The 16,567-nt window shown below is 43.3% G+C and overlaps 1 protein-coding gene across 1 annotated transcript; it reads right to left on the bottom strand.

Moving 5' to 3' along the window:
- Positions 1-749: 749 nt before the first annotated feature.
- On the bottom strand, positions 750-4,981 carry ifit8 (interferon-induced protein with tetratricopeptide repeats 8; the record flags this gene model as incomplete). The annotated part of the gene is made up of 4 exons (XM_055928808.1): positions 750-1,273; positions 2,814-3,041; positions 3,937-4,240; positions 4,437-4,981. Coding segments are annotated over 4 exons (1,452 nt in total), but the record flags the coding sequence as incomplete, so codon positions are not given.
- Between the last annotated feature and the right edge of the window lie 11,586 nt (positions 4,982-16,567).

A 16,567-nucleotide genomic window follows, 5' to 3' on the forward strand; every position in this document is an offset into this window, starting at 1 on the left:
AGTAAATATGTGTTTACTGGCTGCAATAAGAGAAAACAATGTATCAGCAAACATATTTTTTATAGTGAAATAGTATATCTTTACAAAAATAAGCACTTCATTCCATGTCACTTCTCAGCTGTGTGTTAGAATAGCATGCACAGAGATTCACTTATTTTAAACAATGTCATAGGCAAAATGTTTATATTTAAATATATTATTTTTTATATATTTCAATTTGAGGGGCAACGTACTATTTTATTCGTCACCCTTAATTCCCTTCACCCCACCCCCTATACAAAAAAAGTATATTTAAAGTGCTTTTTAGACCTGGTGAAAGTCAGTCAGTATATACACATGACAAGGACTGACCAGGTGAATCCAGGTGAAAGCTATGATCCCTTGTTGATGTCACTTGTTAAATCCACTTCAATCAGTGTAGATGAAGGGGAGGGAACAGGTTAAAGAATGATTTTTAAGCCTTGAGACAATTGAGACATGGATTGTGTATGTATGCCATTCAGAGGGTGAATGGGCAAGACAAAATATTGAATTGCCTTTGAACAGGGAATTGTAGTCGGTGCCAGGCACACCGGTTTGTGTTAAGAACTGCAACGCTGCTGGGTTTTTCCACGCTCAAGAGTTTCCCATGTGAATCAGGAATGGTCCACCACCCAAAGGCATTGGAGTCAACATGGGACAGGATCGACACCTTGTAGAGTTCATGCCCCGTCGAATTGAGGTTGTTCTGAGGCCAAAAGGGGGGGGGGGGGGGGGGGCAATTCAATATTAGGAAGGTGTTCCTAATGTTTGGTGTACTCAGTGTATATTAAATGCATTATCAGCAAATTTTGTTATTATGAATGATCAAGCTGTTGATGGTAAAGCCACGGTGGAAGGCTACTCATGATGAAGTGGATTAGGGGTGGCCCAGTGTCAGTGTTGACACCCCAGCTTTCTCCACATTAAAAACCCCTCTCTTGAATGAGTCAACAAACTCTCTGATATTATAGGGGTCATCTCCTCTCCTCTCCTTGTTAAAACTCAGCACTTTGAGCAGCCTTCTTCTACACTGACTCCATTCAGTTGATATATTATAGAGCCTCATGCCCTCCTTGTAGTGGTTGACAGCGGTCCTCTCAGAGCCCAGGTGGTAGAGATGGACGTCACCATACATGCGGTGCCAGGCCTGGCGGTTGGAGGGCTTCAGATCTGACCGGGACCACAGCTCCTGGAACTTCTCCATGGCCTTAGTGGTGTCCTTCAGCTCTGAGTACCTCACAGCCAGCTCCACCTGGGGGAGAGGAGGAGATTGTCTTGTTTGGGTATTATTACCATAACTGAGTGATAAAGAAAGTATTTGAATATCACCTGGGTCAGAGTCGAGAGGAGAATGGATGTGGTAAATCAGTGATAATAGTGTATGCCCCCAACCAACTGTGTATTTATAAAAAAAAAATGCGTTGTTTGTAACATTTCTTTGAAACGTATTTTGTACATAATGTTGCCACTACCGTCTCTTATGACCAAAAATAACTTCTGGGCATCAGGACTGCGATTACTCACCACGGACTGGCAGAATCCTTTTTTTCATTTAACGAGTCTGACGAGCCCGACGCAAACAAGATACTGCTTTCTTGGGAACAGGCACAGATCCCCTTGATTTGCGTGAAGAGGAGGCGGAGAAAAAGGGTCCGGAGGGCGGGCTGCCTTCTGAGAATTCGTAGGCGATCGAATAAACCCCCACTTCCTTCCATTCTGCTAGCAAACGTGCAATCTTTGGAAAATAAAATAGATGACCTACACGGAAGATTAAACTACTAACGGGACATTCAAAACTGTAATATCGTATGCTTCACGGAGTTGTGGCTGTACGACGACATATCAACATACAGCTGGCTAGTTATACGCTGCACCGGCAGGATAGAACAGAAGTGTCTGGTAAGACAAGGGGCGGTGGACTATATTTTTGTAAATAACAGCTGGTGCACGATATCTAAGGTCTCGAGCTATTGCTCTCCTGAGGTAGAGTATCTCATGATAAACTGTAGACCACACAATCTACCTAGAGAGTTTTCATCTGTATTTTTTTCGTAGCTGTTAAAATACCACCACAGTCGGGGGCTGGCACCAAGACAGCATTGAATGAGCTGTATTCCGCCATAAGCAAACAAGAAAACGCACACCCAGAGGCGGCGCTCCAAATAGCCGGGGACGTTAATGCAGGGAAACTTAAATCCGTTTGACCAAATTTCTATCTGCATGTGAAAGCAGTGTCAGAGGAAGGCCCTAAAAATTGTCAAAGACTCCAGCCACCCTAGTCATAGACTGTTCTCTCTGCTACCGCACAGCAAGCGGTACCGGAGTGCCAAGTCTAGGTCCAAGAGGCTTCTAAACAGCTTCTACCTTCAAGCCATAAGACTCCTGAACACCTAATCAAATGGCTACCCAGACTATTTGCATTGCCCCTCCCCCTTTTACAGCGCTGCTAATCTCTGTTGTTATCATCTATGCATAGTCACTTTAGTAACTCTACCTACATGTACACATTACCTCAAACAACCGATTTCTCCGCACATTGACTCTGTACCATTACCCCCTTGTATATAGTCTCACTATTGTTATTTTACTGCTGCTCTTTAATTACTTGTTACTTAAAAAAAAAATCTTATGCGTATTTTTTTACACTGCATTGTTGGTTAGGGGCTCGTGAGTAAGCATTTCACTGTAATACCTGTTGTATTCGACGCATGTGACTAATTTGATTTGATGTAGCTTCCCTGTCCTGCGTGTGTTTATTACTGTGTGTGTGTGTGCATGCATGTATCTCTAACCTGAGGGTAGATGTGTGTGGGGTTGAGGCGTGCCCCCTCCTCCAGATGGAACACACAGCGTTTGAGCAGTGTTTGGTCGTGGGGGTCTCCGCTCTGCTTAGCCTTCCAGCGGTAGTTGTTGGCTATCTCATGGTGCAGGCGGGAAGAGTTTGGCGCCCTCTGCAGCATCCTATGCAGCACTGCCAGGGCTTCATCATAACTCTGCTCCTTTTTCATGAACCTCCCCACCTCAAATCAAATCAAATGTTATTAGTCACATGCATTGAATGCAACGGGTTTAGACCTTACAGTGAAATGCTTACTTACAAGCCCCTAACCAACAATGCAGTTTAAAAAATATGAATAAGAAATTAAAGGAACAAGTAATTAAAAAGCAGCAGTAAAATAACGATAGCGAGACTTTATAAAGGGCATACCGGTACAGAGTCAATGTGCGGCGGCACCGGTTAGTCGAGGTAATTGAGGTAATATGTACATGTAGGTAGTAATTAAAGTGACTATGCATAGATAATAACAGAGAGTAGCAGCGGCCTAAAAGAAGGGGTGGGGAAGTGGGCAATACAAATAGTCTGGGTAGCCATTTGATGAGATGTTCAGGAGTCTTATGGCTTGGGGGTAGAAGCTGTTTAGAAGCCTCTTGGACCTAGACTTGGCACTCCAGTACCGCTTGCAGTGTGGTAGCAGAGAGAACAGTCTATGACTAGGGTGGCTGGAGTTTGACAATTTTTTGTTTGGGCCTTCCTCTGACACTGCCTGGTACAGAGGTCCTGGATGGCAGGAAGCAATGGTCCCAGTGATGTACTGAGCCGTATGCACTACCCTCTGTTTTGCCTTGCGGTCGGAAGCCGAGCAGTTGCCACACCAGGCAGTGATGCAACCAGTCAGGATGTGCTCGATGGTGTTCAGAAAGCACAAAATAGGAGAAACCCATTTTAAATGGAGTGAAACAGGAGGCATAACACTTTGTGCATGCCCTACTAATACACACAACCCTGGATAGTCATATACAGACAGAAACTGTTCCTTTTAAATCCAAAATACCTATAGGTCCAACACATCACAGAATTATGTGACCTAATCTTAGAGCATTAGAATGCCTTTTAGCCTAAACATCTCTCCCCACCTGTAGTACCACACTGAGGTCGTAGGGTGCCAGACTCAGAGCCTTCCTCATGTAGCCCCAGGCCTCTGCATTCCTCCGGTTCTTGTAGCACTTCAGGCCCAGGTAGACCCTGGTCATGGCGCTGTCTGGGTTGAGCTCCAGGACATAATTCAGCTGTTTAACAGCAAGGGAATCCTCATAGGAGAGCCTCTGGTCCTCCCTAATCACCAGGCCCTCCTGGCGGAACAGAGAGAAGGCAAAACCCGAGTTCCACTCCTTATCTTCAGGCTCCATCTGCAGAGCCAACTGAAAGCACTCCTTCGCTCTAAGGAGAGGAGAAGGGAAGAAAAGAGACAGGATGAGTGAGGGGAGGAGGGGAGGGTAGATGAGGAAAAATGACTGAAAGGAGAGGAGGTGTTATTGATTTCCAAAAGTGAAATCAGACTAAACAGTACATAAAGCCAACAGTCATCAGTCAGCCTTTTATTACAATATACATAATAAATAATTAATCTAGATACCTTGTGTAGTGGTGCTTTGAGAACTTGAGGAGGGACCAGGCCTTCTCACTGTGGACCTCTCTGGGCACAAGCAGGACAGAGGTTGAGGCTGTGGCACTGGCCTGCAGTACAGAGGTGGATGCTGTGGCAGAGGCCTTGTGTAACTCCTCCAGCTTCTGAATATACCCGTCTGCTCTTATGTCATCTCCAATGTGATGGCAGACCCAGGCCAGGTTTCCATACGTCACTACACACAGCCTCTCGCCATGAGCGTTTTCCCTCTCTGCCTTCTCTAAGCATTCCAGTGCTCTCTTATCTTCACCTTTCAGGTGTTTAATATAAGCCAGCAGGTTTAAACTGTGTCTTTTCAGATTGCCTTCAAAGCCCTCATGAACTACTTCCAGGGTTTCACGTAGTTTTATCTCCAGGAGGTTGAGGTCAGCCTGTTCCTTGTTTAGCTCCCAGGTGAAGTGACATTGCAGTTTCTTTAGGTTATTTTCAAGGGTGTTCTCACTGTCACTGAGAATGATTTTTAGAAAATTTAAACAACAGTAATTTAGCTGGTTTTATATCAATATCAAATCATTTATGGGTAACAATTAAGTACCAGCTGTAATAGATTTCCATTAAAATGGGCAACTAAAACCTTTTATGCAAAAAATATAAATTAAAAAAATTCTCAAGTAATAATTTTGCTAGGACTGTCTGGGAGGGGGAATCTGAAAACTAGATGTTATTGGCAGAGAGGTTTGGAACTCTTGTTCTAATTGGTCTATCACCAAATTTAGAGCATGGTGATGTCATCATGGAAAGCCGAAACTCCCGCCATTGCGAACCTTCTAATTAGAAGGTACTGTATAGATTGTATTTTTCTACCAGTAACTATCAGGAAATAACACTGATCAAATGTTTTCACACTTTTACAGTTTTTGTTTCATCAGCTGTTGTACAATATGAAATAAAACACAAGAAAAAGTACATTTTGACTGCACTGGGCCTTTAAAGTTCATAGCAAATAAATGTATTACACAATGAGAAGAAAGCATTTTCAATATAGCAAATTATGCATAAATGCCACTCAAAATTATTTCCTCAAATAGTGATGATAATGCACTAAAGAATGACAAGTTTGCTTACCAAGGGGTAATTTCTAACATATCATATTCAAAAATACTAAAATGAAATTGTAACAAAAAAATAATTACTTCAAACCCCCCCATTGCTTACCTCATAATTCAATTCAGGACTTGTTTTTTCAAATGCCAGCTGTCCCTGTTCAGATTAAGTGTGTTGACTGATAGTGACTGTGTCTTTTATTGTTCTCAGTTAAGTTTCAGTTTCTATTACAGGGATCACAGTAAAATGAAAGTTTATGGCACCCAATGTTAACCACACCCATATCTTGAAATAGAATCTACAAAAGTATTCAGACACCTTAACTTTTTCCACATTGTTACCTTAGTCTTATTATAAAATTGATTAAATCGTTTTTTTATCTCTTCAATCTACACTCACTACCTTATAATGATAAGAAAAACAGGTTTTTAGAAATGTTAGCACATTTATGACGTTACAAGCTTGGCACACCTGTATGTGGGGAGTTTCTCACATTCTTCTCCGCAGATCCTCTCAAGCTCTGTCAGGTTGGATGGGGAGCGTTGCTGCACAGCGATTTACTGGTCTTTCCAAAGATGTTTGATCAGGTTCAAGTCTGGGTCTGGCTGGGCCACTCAAGGACATTCAGAGACGTCTGTCATGAAGCCACTCCTTTATTGTCTTGGCTGTGTTCTTAGGGTCGTTGTCCTGTTGGATGGTGAACCTTCGCCCTAGTCTGAGGCCCAGAGCGCTCTAGAGCAGGTTTTAATCAAGGAGCTCTCTGTACTTTGCTCCATTAATCTTTGCCTCGATCCTGACTAGTCTCCCAGTCCCTGCCGCTGAAAAACATCCCCACAACATGATGCTGCCACCACCATGCTTCACCGTAGGGATGGTGCCAGGTTTACTCCAGACATGACGCTTGTCATTCAGGCCAAAGAGTTCAATCTTGGTTTCATCAGACCAGAGAATCTTGTTTCTCATGGTCTGAGAGTCTTTAGGTGCCTTTTGGCAAACTCCAAGTGGCCTTTTACTGAGGAGTAGCTTCCATTTGGCCACGCTACCATAAAGGCATGATTGGGGGAGTGCTGCAGAGATGGTTGCCCTTCTGGAAGGTTCTCCCATCGCCACAGAGGAACTCTAGAACTCTGTCAGAGTGACCATTGGGTTCATGGTCACATCCCTGACCAAGACCCTTCTCCCCTGATGGCTCAGTTTGGCCGGGTGGCCAGCTCTAGGAAGAGTCTTGGTGGTTCCAAACTGTTTCCATTTAAGAATGATGGAGGCCACTGCGTTCTTGGGGACCTTCAATGCTGAAGACATGTTCTGGTACCCTTCCCCAGATCTGTGCCTCGACACAATCCTGTCTCTGAGCTCTATGGACAATTCCTTCAACCTCATAGCTTGGTTTTTGCTCTGATATACACTGTCAACTGTGAGACCTGATATAGACGGGTGTCTGCCTTTCCAAATCATGTCCAATCAATTGAATTTACCACCATAAGAGTCTTTTGGTGCCTTTTGGCAAACTCTAAGCGGGCTGTCATGTGCCTTTTACTGAAGTGTGGCTTCCGTCTGGCCACTCTACCATAAGGCCTGATTGATGGAGTGCTGCAGAGATGGTTGTCCTTCTGGAAGGTTCTCCCATCTCCACAGAGGAACTCTGGAGCTCTGTCAAAGTGACCATCTTGGTCACCTCCCTGACCAAGGCCCTTCTCCCCCTGAATGCTCAGTTTGGCCGTGCGACCAGCTCTAGGAAGAGTCTTGGTGGTTCCAAACTTCTTCCATTTAAGAATGATGGAGACCACTGTGTTCTTGGGGACCTTCAATGCTGCAGAAATGTTTTGGTACCCTTCCCCAGATCTGTGCCTCGACACAATCCTGTCTCGGAGCTCTACGGACAATTCCTTCGAGCTTACGGCTAGGTTTTTCTCTGACATGCACTGTCAACTGTGGGACCTTATATAGAAAGGTGTGTACCTATCCAAATCATGTCCAATCAATTGAATTTACCGCAGGTGGACTCCAATCAAGTTGTAGAAACATATCAAGGATGATCAATGGAAAAAGGATGCACCGGATTTCAATTTCGAGTCTCATAGGAAAGTGTCTGAATACTTATGTAAATAAGGTATTTCTGTTTTTCCCTTTTAATACTTTTGCAAAAATGCCTAAAAACCTGTTTTCGTTTTGTCATTATCAAGTATTGTGTGTATAATGCTGAGGATTAAAAAAAAAAACATTTTAGAATAAGGCTGTAAAAAAATGTGGAAAAAGTCAAGGGGTCTGAATACTTTCCGAAGGCACTGTACATCTTGATATCTGGAGACCTTTTGGAAGTGTGTCTATTCAGCTGTATAGAGAGAACACCAAAGAGAGTGTATTGAGTGAATGTGGGTCTCTTATTTATACAAACTGTATGGGAAAGTCCACTGACCTCCTTGTGTGCTTGTTTGGAACTACCATTTTAGGGCGAGGGACAATATATCGGCCACTCTGTATGTACATGTTTCACAAGAACACTTTCTCACAATGTGTTTTCCAGACACCACCCCATAATGTAACAGTGGAGTTTCCAAGGTGTCAGCCATAGGGAACCTCTGTTTGAAGCCCACTATATACAGTAGAGAGGGTCAAATAATAAATACAAATACAATAAATCAATTGGCATCTGTTGCTCCCTACATTGGGGTTGAGTATGAGAAATAGTGTTCAATCAAACTGATGTTAAAGTGTATGTTCAACCTAAGATAAAAAGAATAGACCTTAGTTCAGATGAATCTATACTACGCAACACATATTTTCTGGAGATGTCATTATGTGTTAGGAGATATCTGCAGGCCTCAATCCCAAGCGAATGGGAAAGATTAGCACCATCAAATTACAGCTGATGTTACAGCCTACTGTACTTTTCATAATCTTTTGAAACAACTTGTTTTCTATTTAGCCGGTTAAGAGATCCCAGCCCAATAGAATAGTTTTGGTATTCAAGTCAGTCACACAGTTTGGCTGCTGCCTGTCCGTGTGTTTCCTTTAACTCGCTCACAACTAGGCCTGCTGCTGAAATTGTGTCATGAAGAAACAACACTAGTTTAACTTTTCATTTCAGCTTCTCATAGTTTTGTGATGGGGGGAGAGAGACAGGCTTGTTTAAAACAGATTTTGGAGGATGTGAGTGGGAAGGGAGTTCTCCAAGGACAGCATGCTTCCTCTGTCAATTCCCTAATTAGGGATGCAAACAAAACCTCCTTGCCCACAAGTACACATCAATTAAATGAGCCATGACTTGAGCTGTCTTTGGGGGGGGGGGAAACTTGCCCGAAATCTCTGAGTGGTGACGGGTAAAGGAAGGGAAAGGTAAGGGATGTCTTGGAGTGAGCTTGCAGCTCTGTTCAGCTCATCTCAGGTCTTCCCAGTGAAAATTACATGCTTTGTTGTTTCCCACATCCTCTCTCTGGTTCCCCCGCTGCTCCAGGCCTATGCTTATGTGACGCTAATTGTTCCTGCTACATGTGCCAAGTACCTACTGGTCCCTGGCACATTTTACAGACACAAGCGGGTCCCTCAGCTGCTCTTTGTGTCTGTTTAAGGAACGTGGAGATGTGTTGCCATCGGCAGCGGGCTTCCCCGCTCCTTGCTCCTCTTCCTCCTCACCAGTGATGTAGTGGGAAGAGTAAGGTGGGACTTGTTCAATTGTTTTAATATGAAACAAAATAATTCAGGAGGATCCTGTTTTCATGTCTATTGAAGAAGGTAGTGAATACAGTGCAGGAAAAATGTACATATGCATGAAGGCACAATGCGCAGTAGGAGGGTATAGGCCTAGTTTGTGGTAGGGTAGGCCCAAACTGAATCCCTGAACTTTTGAGATTGATGTTCATGATTCCTTAAAGGCCCAGTGCAGTCAAAAACATGATTTTGCTGTGTTTTATATATATTTCCACACTATAAGGTTGGAATAATACTGTGAAACTGAAAATGATGAGAATGCTCTTTTAGTGTGAGAGCTGTTTTGATGGGACTTATTTGTATCCTGCCTTGTGACATTTTTGGTTTCTCCCTCCACTCAGACCACTCCAAGACAGTCCTATCAAAATGATTGCTTGAGAAGTTGCTCTTTGCTAAGAAACTATTGTTGTTTATTTTTCCCATGTTGATAGAAACAATCACAGTAAAATACTTAATTGTTACGTGCTTAGGCTACAGTGCCAGGGGTATTCAACTGTTACTGTACGAGGTCCGGAGCCTGCTGGTTTTCTGTTCTACCTGATAATGAATTACACACACCCGGTGTCCCAGGTGTAAATTAGTTCCTGATTAGAGGGTAACAATTAAAACATGCAGTGTAAGTGGCTTTGAGGTCCAGAGTTGAGTTTGGATACACTATCAGCATTATACTAATCCCACTATAGGCCTATATGTCTCTTTATAGGAACTGTAGTGTAATACCAGCATTTCACCAGAAAGTGGCAATATTGTCTAGCAAATCTGCAGTCCTAGTCCTGTCTAATAATGGGAAGAGGGCAGATTACAACTGCTGTTTTGCATAATCAGGAAACTTGTCTTGTTTTATGGGCCTTGATGAATTCAGTGACATAACCAGTTCAAGTATTGACATGCTTGTAATGCCAGACTTGTATTATGGGATGTCTGTGATGTATTGCTTTGTTACCGAAGTAAGTTTAGCGTTTAACAGACCTACATTCTCTCACCAGTCAGAAAGGTCTGCATGCATGAATGCTAAGTGATGTTAATCGTAGCGGAGCAGAACGTCAAGACAATTGACAGACATTTTCTTTTCCTTTTTCTGATGGGGGTTTCAATTGACATCTTTAGATTTGGCCTCCATTTGACAGCTGATGTCTCCTAACATGACAGGGTTGCTTCAAGATTCCTCTACAGTCTACACCAAACACTATAGAAGACAGGCTGGCTGACGTTGATTTGCTCCAACTAACTTGGTGACTGTGTCTGCGCCGGACCTGGGCTGAGGCCTGTGGTTATTTGGAGCCCACAAAATTCAATTGGAGAGCAATAAGGGTACATAAGGTGCACACCACAGGAGGTTGGTGGCACCTTAATTGGGAAGGACGGGCTCGTGGTAATGACTAGAGTGGAATCAGTGGAATGGTATCAAGTACATCAAGCACATGGTTTCCAGGTGTTTGATGCCATTCCATTTACTCTGTTCCGGCCATTATTATGAGCCGTTGTCCCCTCAGCAGGCTCCTGTGCTGCACATACACACACAGACACACTCACTCTGTTTTGCATCTAGGTCACTCCTCAAGAGTTAGCTGAATTTAGATTGAAATGTAATAAAATAACTTCAAAAACATTCATTTTCAATCATGGAAAATCTGGAAAAAAGCTTGCTCTAGGAAAAATTGTGTTGAGGGAAAATGTAGAGGTATTTACCAGTTCAATTTACAGCACTATCATCCCTCTTTTCTATCTCTAAACCCATTGGAACGTAGGGAATCTGCCATCGCATAAAACCAGGTTTGAGTGGCAGGTGGGGTTGTTTGACTTTTAAATCACTGAGGCATCTTTTCTATTACCTGGCATGTAAATAAATACCGATTTCAATTACCATGGAGTCACGCGACAAGGTGACAGTCCTCAGAAACATCAAACGATGTGCTGGGGGGCACTGGAGGCCCTGTGAAACCTCAGGTATGAGCGAGAGGCGCTGAGGCGCTGACACCTTGAGCAAGGAACCCAGGAAGACAAAATGTCATTTCTTCAGAAACAATTAGCGGTTGAGTCTCTCGGATTTGAAGGCAGCAACTCTCGCGGCTGTCTATTCTAACCCCCTGGCTGACTGGCAGTGCCATCGGTGTGTGCGTACGTGATTGTGTGTGGTGTGTGTCAGAGTCTGTCAGTCACACTTGGAGTTTCTACAAGGTAGAGATATATCTACTATTTCTGGAGATGCTGACAGTTGTCTGAATATTAGGTGACGCAGGAATATCTCATAATAATAGCTATTGTTTTTTTAGGGGAAATTTACATATTCTCCCTCTGCCAGTTTGCAAGTCCGCAAATCTTTTGTACAGCATGTGATATGTCAGTACTCATATTATGAATATATAAAGTAACTCAAATTGCCCCTCCCATTGCCCCTCCCATCCTCTCCAGTCAGACTATTTCTCTCTCCCACATTGGAACTGCTAATGATAATGTTATAAATCAGATCAATTTGCCATGGCCATTGAATCCTCTTAATTGACTCGATTATAAGGTCTCTCAGAGAGATGGACCCTCTGGACTGACTGAAGGGATGGAGAGAGAGATGGAGGGGACAGAGACAGAGTGAGAAAGATGGAGGGAAAGTTTCTCCAGGCTGCTCATCATGGAAGAAGAGGGACACGGGATATGATTATTAGGAGCCCTGAGTATGTGGGATAGGAGTGTGTCAACCCTCAGAGTGGGTTGTATAGGAGTGGAGATAGTGGGACATATAGGGTAGCTTGTGTGTGTGTGTGTGTGTGTGTGTGTGTGTGTGTGTGTGTGTGTGTGTGTGTGTGTGTGTGTCTCCAGTGTAATGGAGCAAGACACACAGCACATCTGAAGTTAATCCAATCATGGTGCGACGCCACAGTTTCATCTGGACCAAGACACACAGCCGTAAGGTCAAGAGCAGCTCGTATTAGCACCATGATGTCAGGAACAAGTGGTGGAGATAATTGACTTTTAACATATTTCAAAAGGAGAGGGAGAGAGGAGAGAAAGGGATATAGAGGGAAGAGAGATAGCTAGAGAGAAATCAAGAAAGAGGGTGAAAGAAAGAGAAAAAGAGGGACAGAGAGGAGGCCTTAAGCGAGCCCAGCCAAGCAGATGTTGCTAGCCAGACCCTTTTGTTTCACACAGAGATCACTGTATTAACTCCTGGAAGAGGCCAATAGCTCTCAGGAGCAACGTGTGGCTGTATCCTTCCATTGTTTTGATCTCAGGCTGGGCTATGTTCAGTAAAGGAGGGAGTGGTGACATGATTTGTTTGCAGCATAGAGATCCTGTTGATTCCTCCCAGCCAAGGGATGATGGAACTCAGAGAGAGAACACTGGTTGGATACCAAAGCAAAGTTTTGTACGATGTCAGAACTGCTATACTTCCAGACAATAAATGTAAACTTTAGATTACAATTTTTTGTTTACATTTCTGCCTTGATTTTTTAATGTATTTTTTAAATGCCTTGTAAGTGGAGGCAGGAGAGATGCCTTTGGACAGGCTGATGGTTGATCATCCCACTGTTGGAGAGCAATCAGGGTGCATAAGGTGCACACCACAGGAGGTTGGTGGCACCTTAATTGGGAAAGACGGGCTCGTGGTAATGACTGGAGTGGAATCAGTGGAATGGTATCAAGTACATCAAGCACATGATGAATGTTGGGAATATAGTAGACAAGGCAGTGGCTTTGGATGGACAGTTGGAAAGCTTACTGGGGAGGGGTTGGCCCTTCTGTGGTGATGGGGGATGTTCTTCCTTGGTTACTACCGGCTCCTGTTGTTGATTTAATCTTGGTGGAAAAATAAAAGATAGGTCATAGGTTAGTGATAGGGAAACTGGTTGACAATTACATTGGTAGAAGCTTTTATGCATTTTTACCACATTTCACAGATGGCTCCAAGGACCCAGATAGTGGTGCACAGGAGCAGGTGTTTACATTCCTGAATTTGATGTGCAGATATGTAAAAGACTAACAGATTAACTGTCTGTATAGTCTGTTGAAATGTTGGCAATAGTAGTTGCCGTCCAGTGGGTGGAGGATGTTCAACCTGTTAGAATTGTATTATGTTCAGATTCTCTGTCTGTATTGAGTCGTTTATCCTCTAGCAAATCTAATAGGAGTGATCTACTATTGGAAGCCTTAACGCTATTATGGAGAATTGAGGTAGACTGGGTGTAGTAGTGAGATTCTGCTGGAACCCAGCTCTCTCGGGCGTGGAAGGGAATGAAATTGTAGACCAGACAGCCAAAAGGTCTTTAAAACAAGATATAATTTGTATTCATGCTCCACTGGGTAGAGTTGAGGCCAAATGTAAGATCAGAGCCATTTTGATAGATGTGTGGCAGAAGAGATGGGACTCTAAGCAAAGGGCCGGCATTTATAGACCCTCCAAAGAAAGGTCGGTGGACCAAGATTCAAAGGTCAGATTAGGAAGGAAGAGGTGGTGTTTGCTCGGTTGAGCTTAATACATTGTACATTGAACTCATCATTACATATGGTTGGCAAGCATGTGAATGGTTTGTGAATGGTTTGTGTCTGGAGTGTACGGTCGATGAAACGATGGAGCATGTGTTGAGAGGGAAAGATTGAAGTGTAGGGCCATTGAGGTTGGACAGGGTTGGGGGTGTTGGAAGGAATTTTGGGGGATGGGGAGGATCTTTTAGAAGCTAATAGGGCTCTTTTTTATTTTCTCTTTTTATTTTCTTAGTAGTAGAGTTAGGCAGGAGGATTTAGATATACGTTTTTACATATACTGAACAAAAATATAAACGCAACATGCAAACATTTCTACGATTTGACTAAGTTACAGTTCATATAAGGAAATCAGTCAATTGAAATGAATTCATTTGGCCTTAATCTATAGATTGCCACATGACTGGGCAGGGGCGCAGCCATGTGTGGGCCTGCGAGGACATAGGCCCACCCACTTCGTAGCCAGGTCCACCTACTGGGGAGCCAGGCCCAGCCAATCAGAATGAGTTTTCCTGCAAAAAAAGGGCTTTATTACATACATAAATACTCCTCAGTTTCATCAGCTGTCCAGGTGGCTGGTCTCAGAATATCCCACTGGTGAAGAAGCCGCATGTGGAGCTCCTGGGCTGGCGTGGTTACACGTGGTTTGCGGTTGTGAGGCCGTTTGGACGTACTGCCAAATTCTCAAAAACGATGTTGGAAGCGACTTATGGTAAAGAAATTAACATGACATTTTCTGGCAACAGCTCTGATGAACATTCCTGCATTCAGCATGCCAGATGCATGCTCCCTCAAAACTTGAGACATCTGTGACATTGTGCACATTTTGGAGTGGCCTTTTATTGTCCCCAGCACAAGGTGCACCTGTGTAATAATCATGCTGTTTAATCAGCTTGAAATGCCATACCTGTCAGGTGGATGGATTATCTTGGAAAAGGAGAAATTCTCACTAACATGGATGTAAACAAATTTGGTCACAAAAGGTTTGCGTTACAGCCTTATTCTAAAATGGATTAAATATTTTTTTTCTCATCACACAATACCCCATAATGACGAAGCCAAAACAGGTTTTTATCATTTTTTGCAAATGTATTACAAATAAAAAACTGAAATACCTTATTTACATAAGTATTCAGACCCTTTGCTATGAGACTCGAAAATGAGCTCCTGTGTATCCTGTTTCCATTGATCATACTTGAGATATTTCTACAACTTAATTGGCATCCACCTGTGGTAAATTCAATAGGACAACCATCTCTGCAGCACTCCACCAATCAGGCCTTTATGGTAGAGTGGCCAGACGGAAGCCACTCCTCACTGAAAGGCACATGACAACTTGGAGTTTGCCAAAAGGCACCTAAAGACTCTCAGACCATGAGAAACAAGATTCTCAAGTCTGATGAAACCAAGATTGAACTCTTTGGCCTGAATGCCAAGCGTCATGTCTGGAGGAAACCTGGCACCATCCCTACGGTGAAGCATGGTGGTGGCAGCATCATGTTGTGGGGATGTTTTCAGCAGCAGGGACTGGGAGACTAGTCAGGAACGAGGCAAAGTTGAACGGAGCAAAGTGAAGAGAGATCCTTGATGGAAACCTGCCCCAGAACACTCAGGACCTCAGACTGGGGGCGAAGGTTCACCTTCCAACAGGACAATGACCCTAAGCACACAGCAAAGACAATTCAGGAGTGGCTTCGGGACAAGTCTCTGAATGTCCTTGAGTGACCCAGCCAGAACCCAGACTTGAACCCGATCGAACATCTCTGGAGAGAACTGAAAACAGCTTGGCAGCGACGCTCCCCATCCAACCTGACAGAGTTTGAGAGGATCTGCAGAGAAGAATGGGAGAAACTCCCCACATACAGGTGTGCCAAGCTTGTAATATCATACCCAAGAATACTTGAGGCTGTAATCACTGCCAAAGGTGCTTCAACAAAGAACTGAGTAAAGTTTCTTAATACTTATGTCAATGGGATATTTAATTTTTTAATTTTTTATAAATTAGCAAACATTTCTAAAATCCTATTTTTGCTTGGTCATTATTGGGTATTGTGTGTAGATTTATGATTAAAAAACAATTGAATACATTTTAGAATAAGGCTGTAACATAACAAAATGTGGAAAAAGTCAAGGGGCACACTGAGTGTACAAAACTTTAGAAACATGACATAGACTGACCAGGTGAAAGCTTTGATCACTTATTGATGTCACCTGTTAAATCCACTTCAATCAGTATAGATGAAGGGGAGGAGACAGGTTTAAAGAATGATTTTTAAGCCTTGAGACAATTGTGACATGGATTGTGTATGTCAGCCATTCAGAGGGTGAATGGGCAATATCAACATATTTAAGTGCCTTTGAATGGTGTATGGTAGCAGGTGCCAGGCGCACCAGTTTGAGTGTGTCGAGAATTGCAACGCTGCTGGGATTTTAATGCTTAACAGTTTCCCGTGTGTATCAATAATGGTCCACCACCCAAAGGGCATCCAGCCAATTTGTCACAACTGTGGGAAGTATTGGAGTCAACAAGAGCCAACGTCCCTGTGGAACGCTTTCGAGACCTTGTAGTCCATGCCCCGACATATTGAGGCTGTTCTGAGGCCAAAAGGGAGTGCAGCTCAATATTAGGAAGGTGTTCCTAATTATTTGTTATATTTAATTGCACTCGCTTTTGCCCTCAGAACAGCCTCAATTCGTCAGGTCAAGTTGGCTGGATGTTCTTTGGCTGGTGGACAATTCTTGATACAAATGGGAAATGGTTGAGCATGAAAAACCCAACACACTCAAACCAGTGCGCCTGGCACCTACTACCATATCCCATTCAAAAGCACTTAAGTCTTCTATTTTGCCCA

The sequence above is a fragment of the Salvelinus fontinalis genome, chromosome 1 (assembly GCF_029448725.1).
Source record: "Salvelinus fontinalis isolate EN_2023a chromosome 1, ASM2944872v1, whole genome shotgun sequence".
Classification (NCBI taxonomy): Eukaryota; Metazoa; Chordata; class Actinopteri; order Salmoniformes; family Salmonidae; genus Salvelinus; species Salvelinus fontinalis.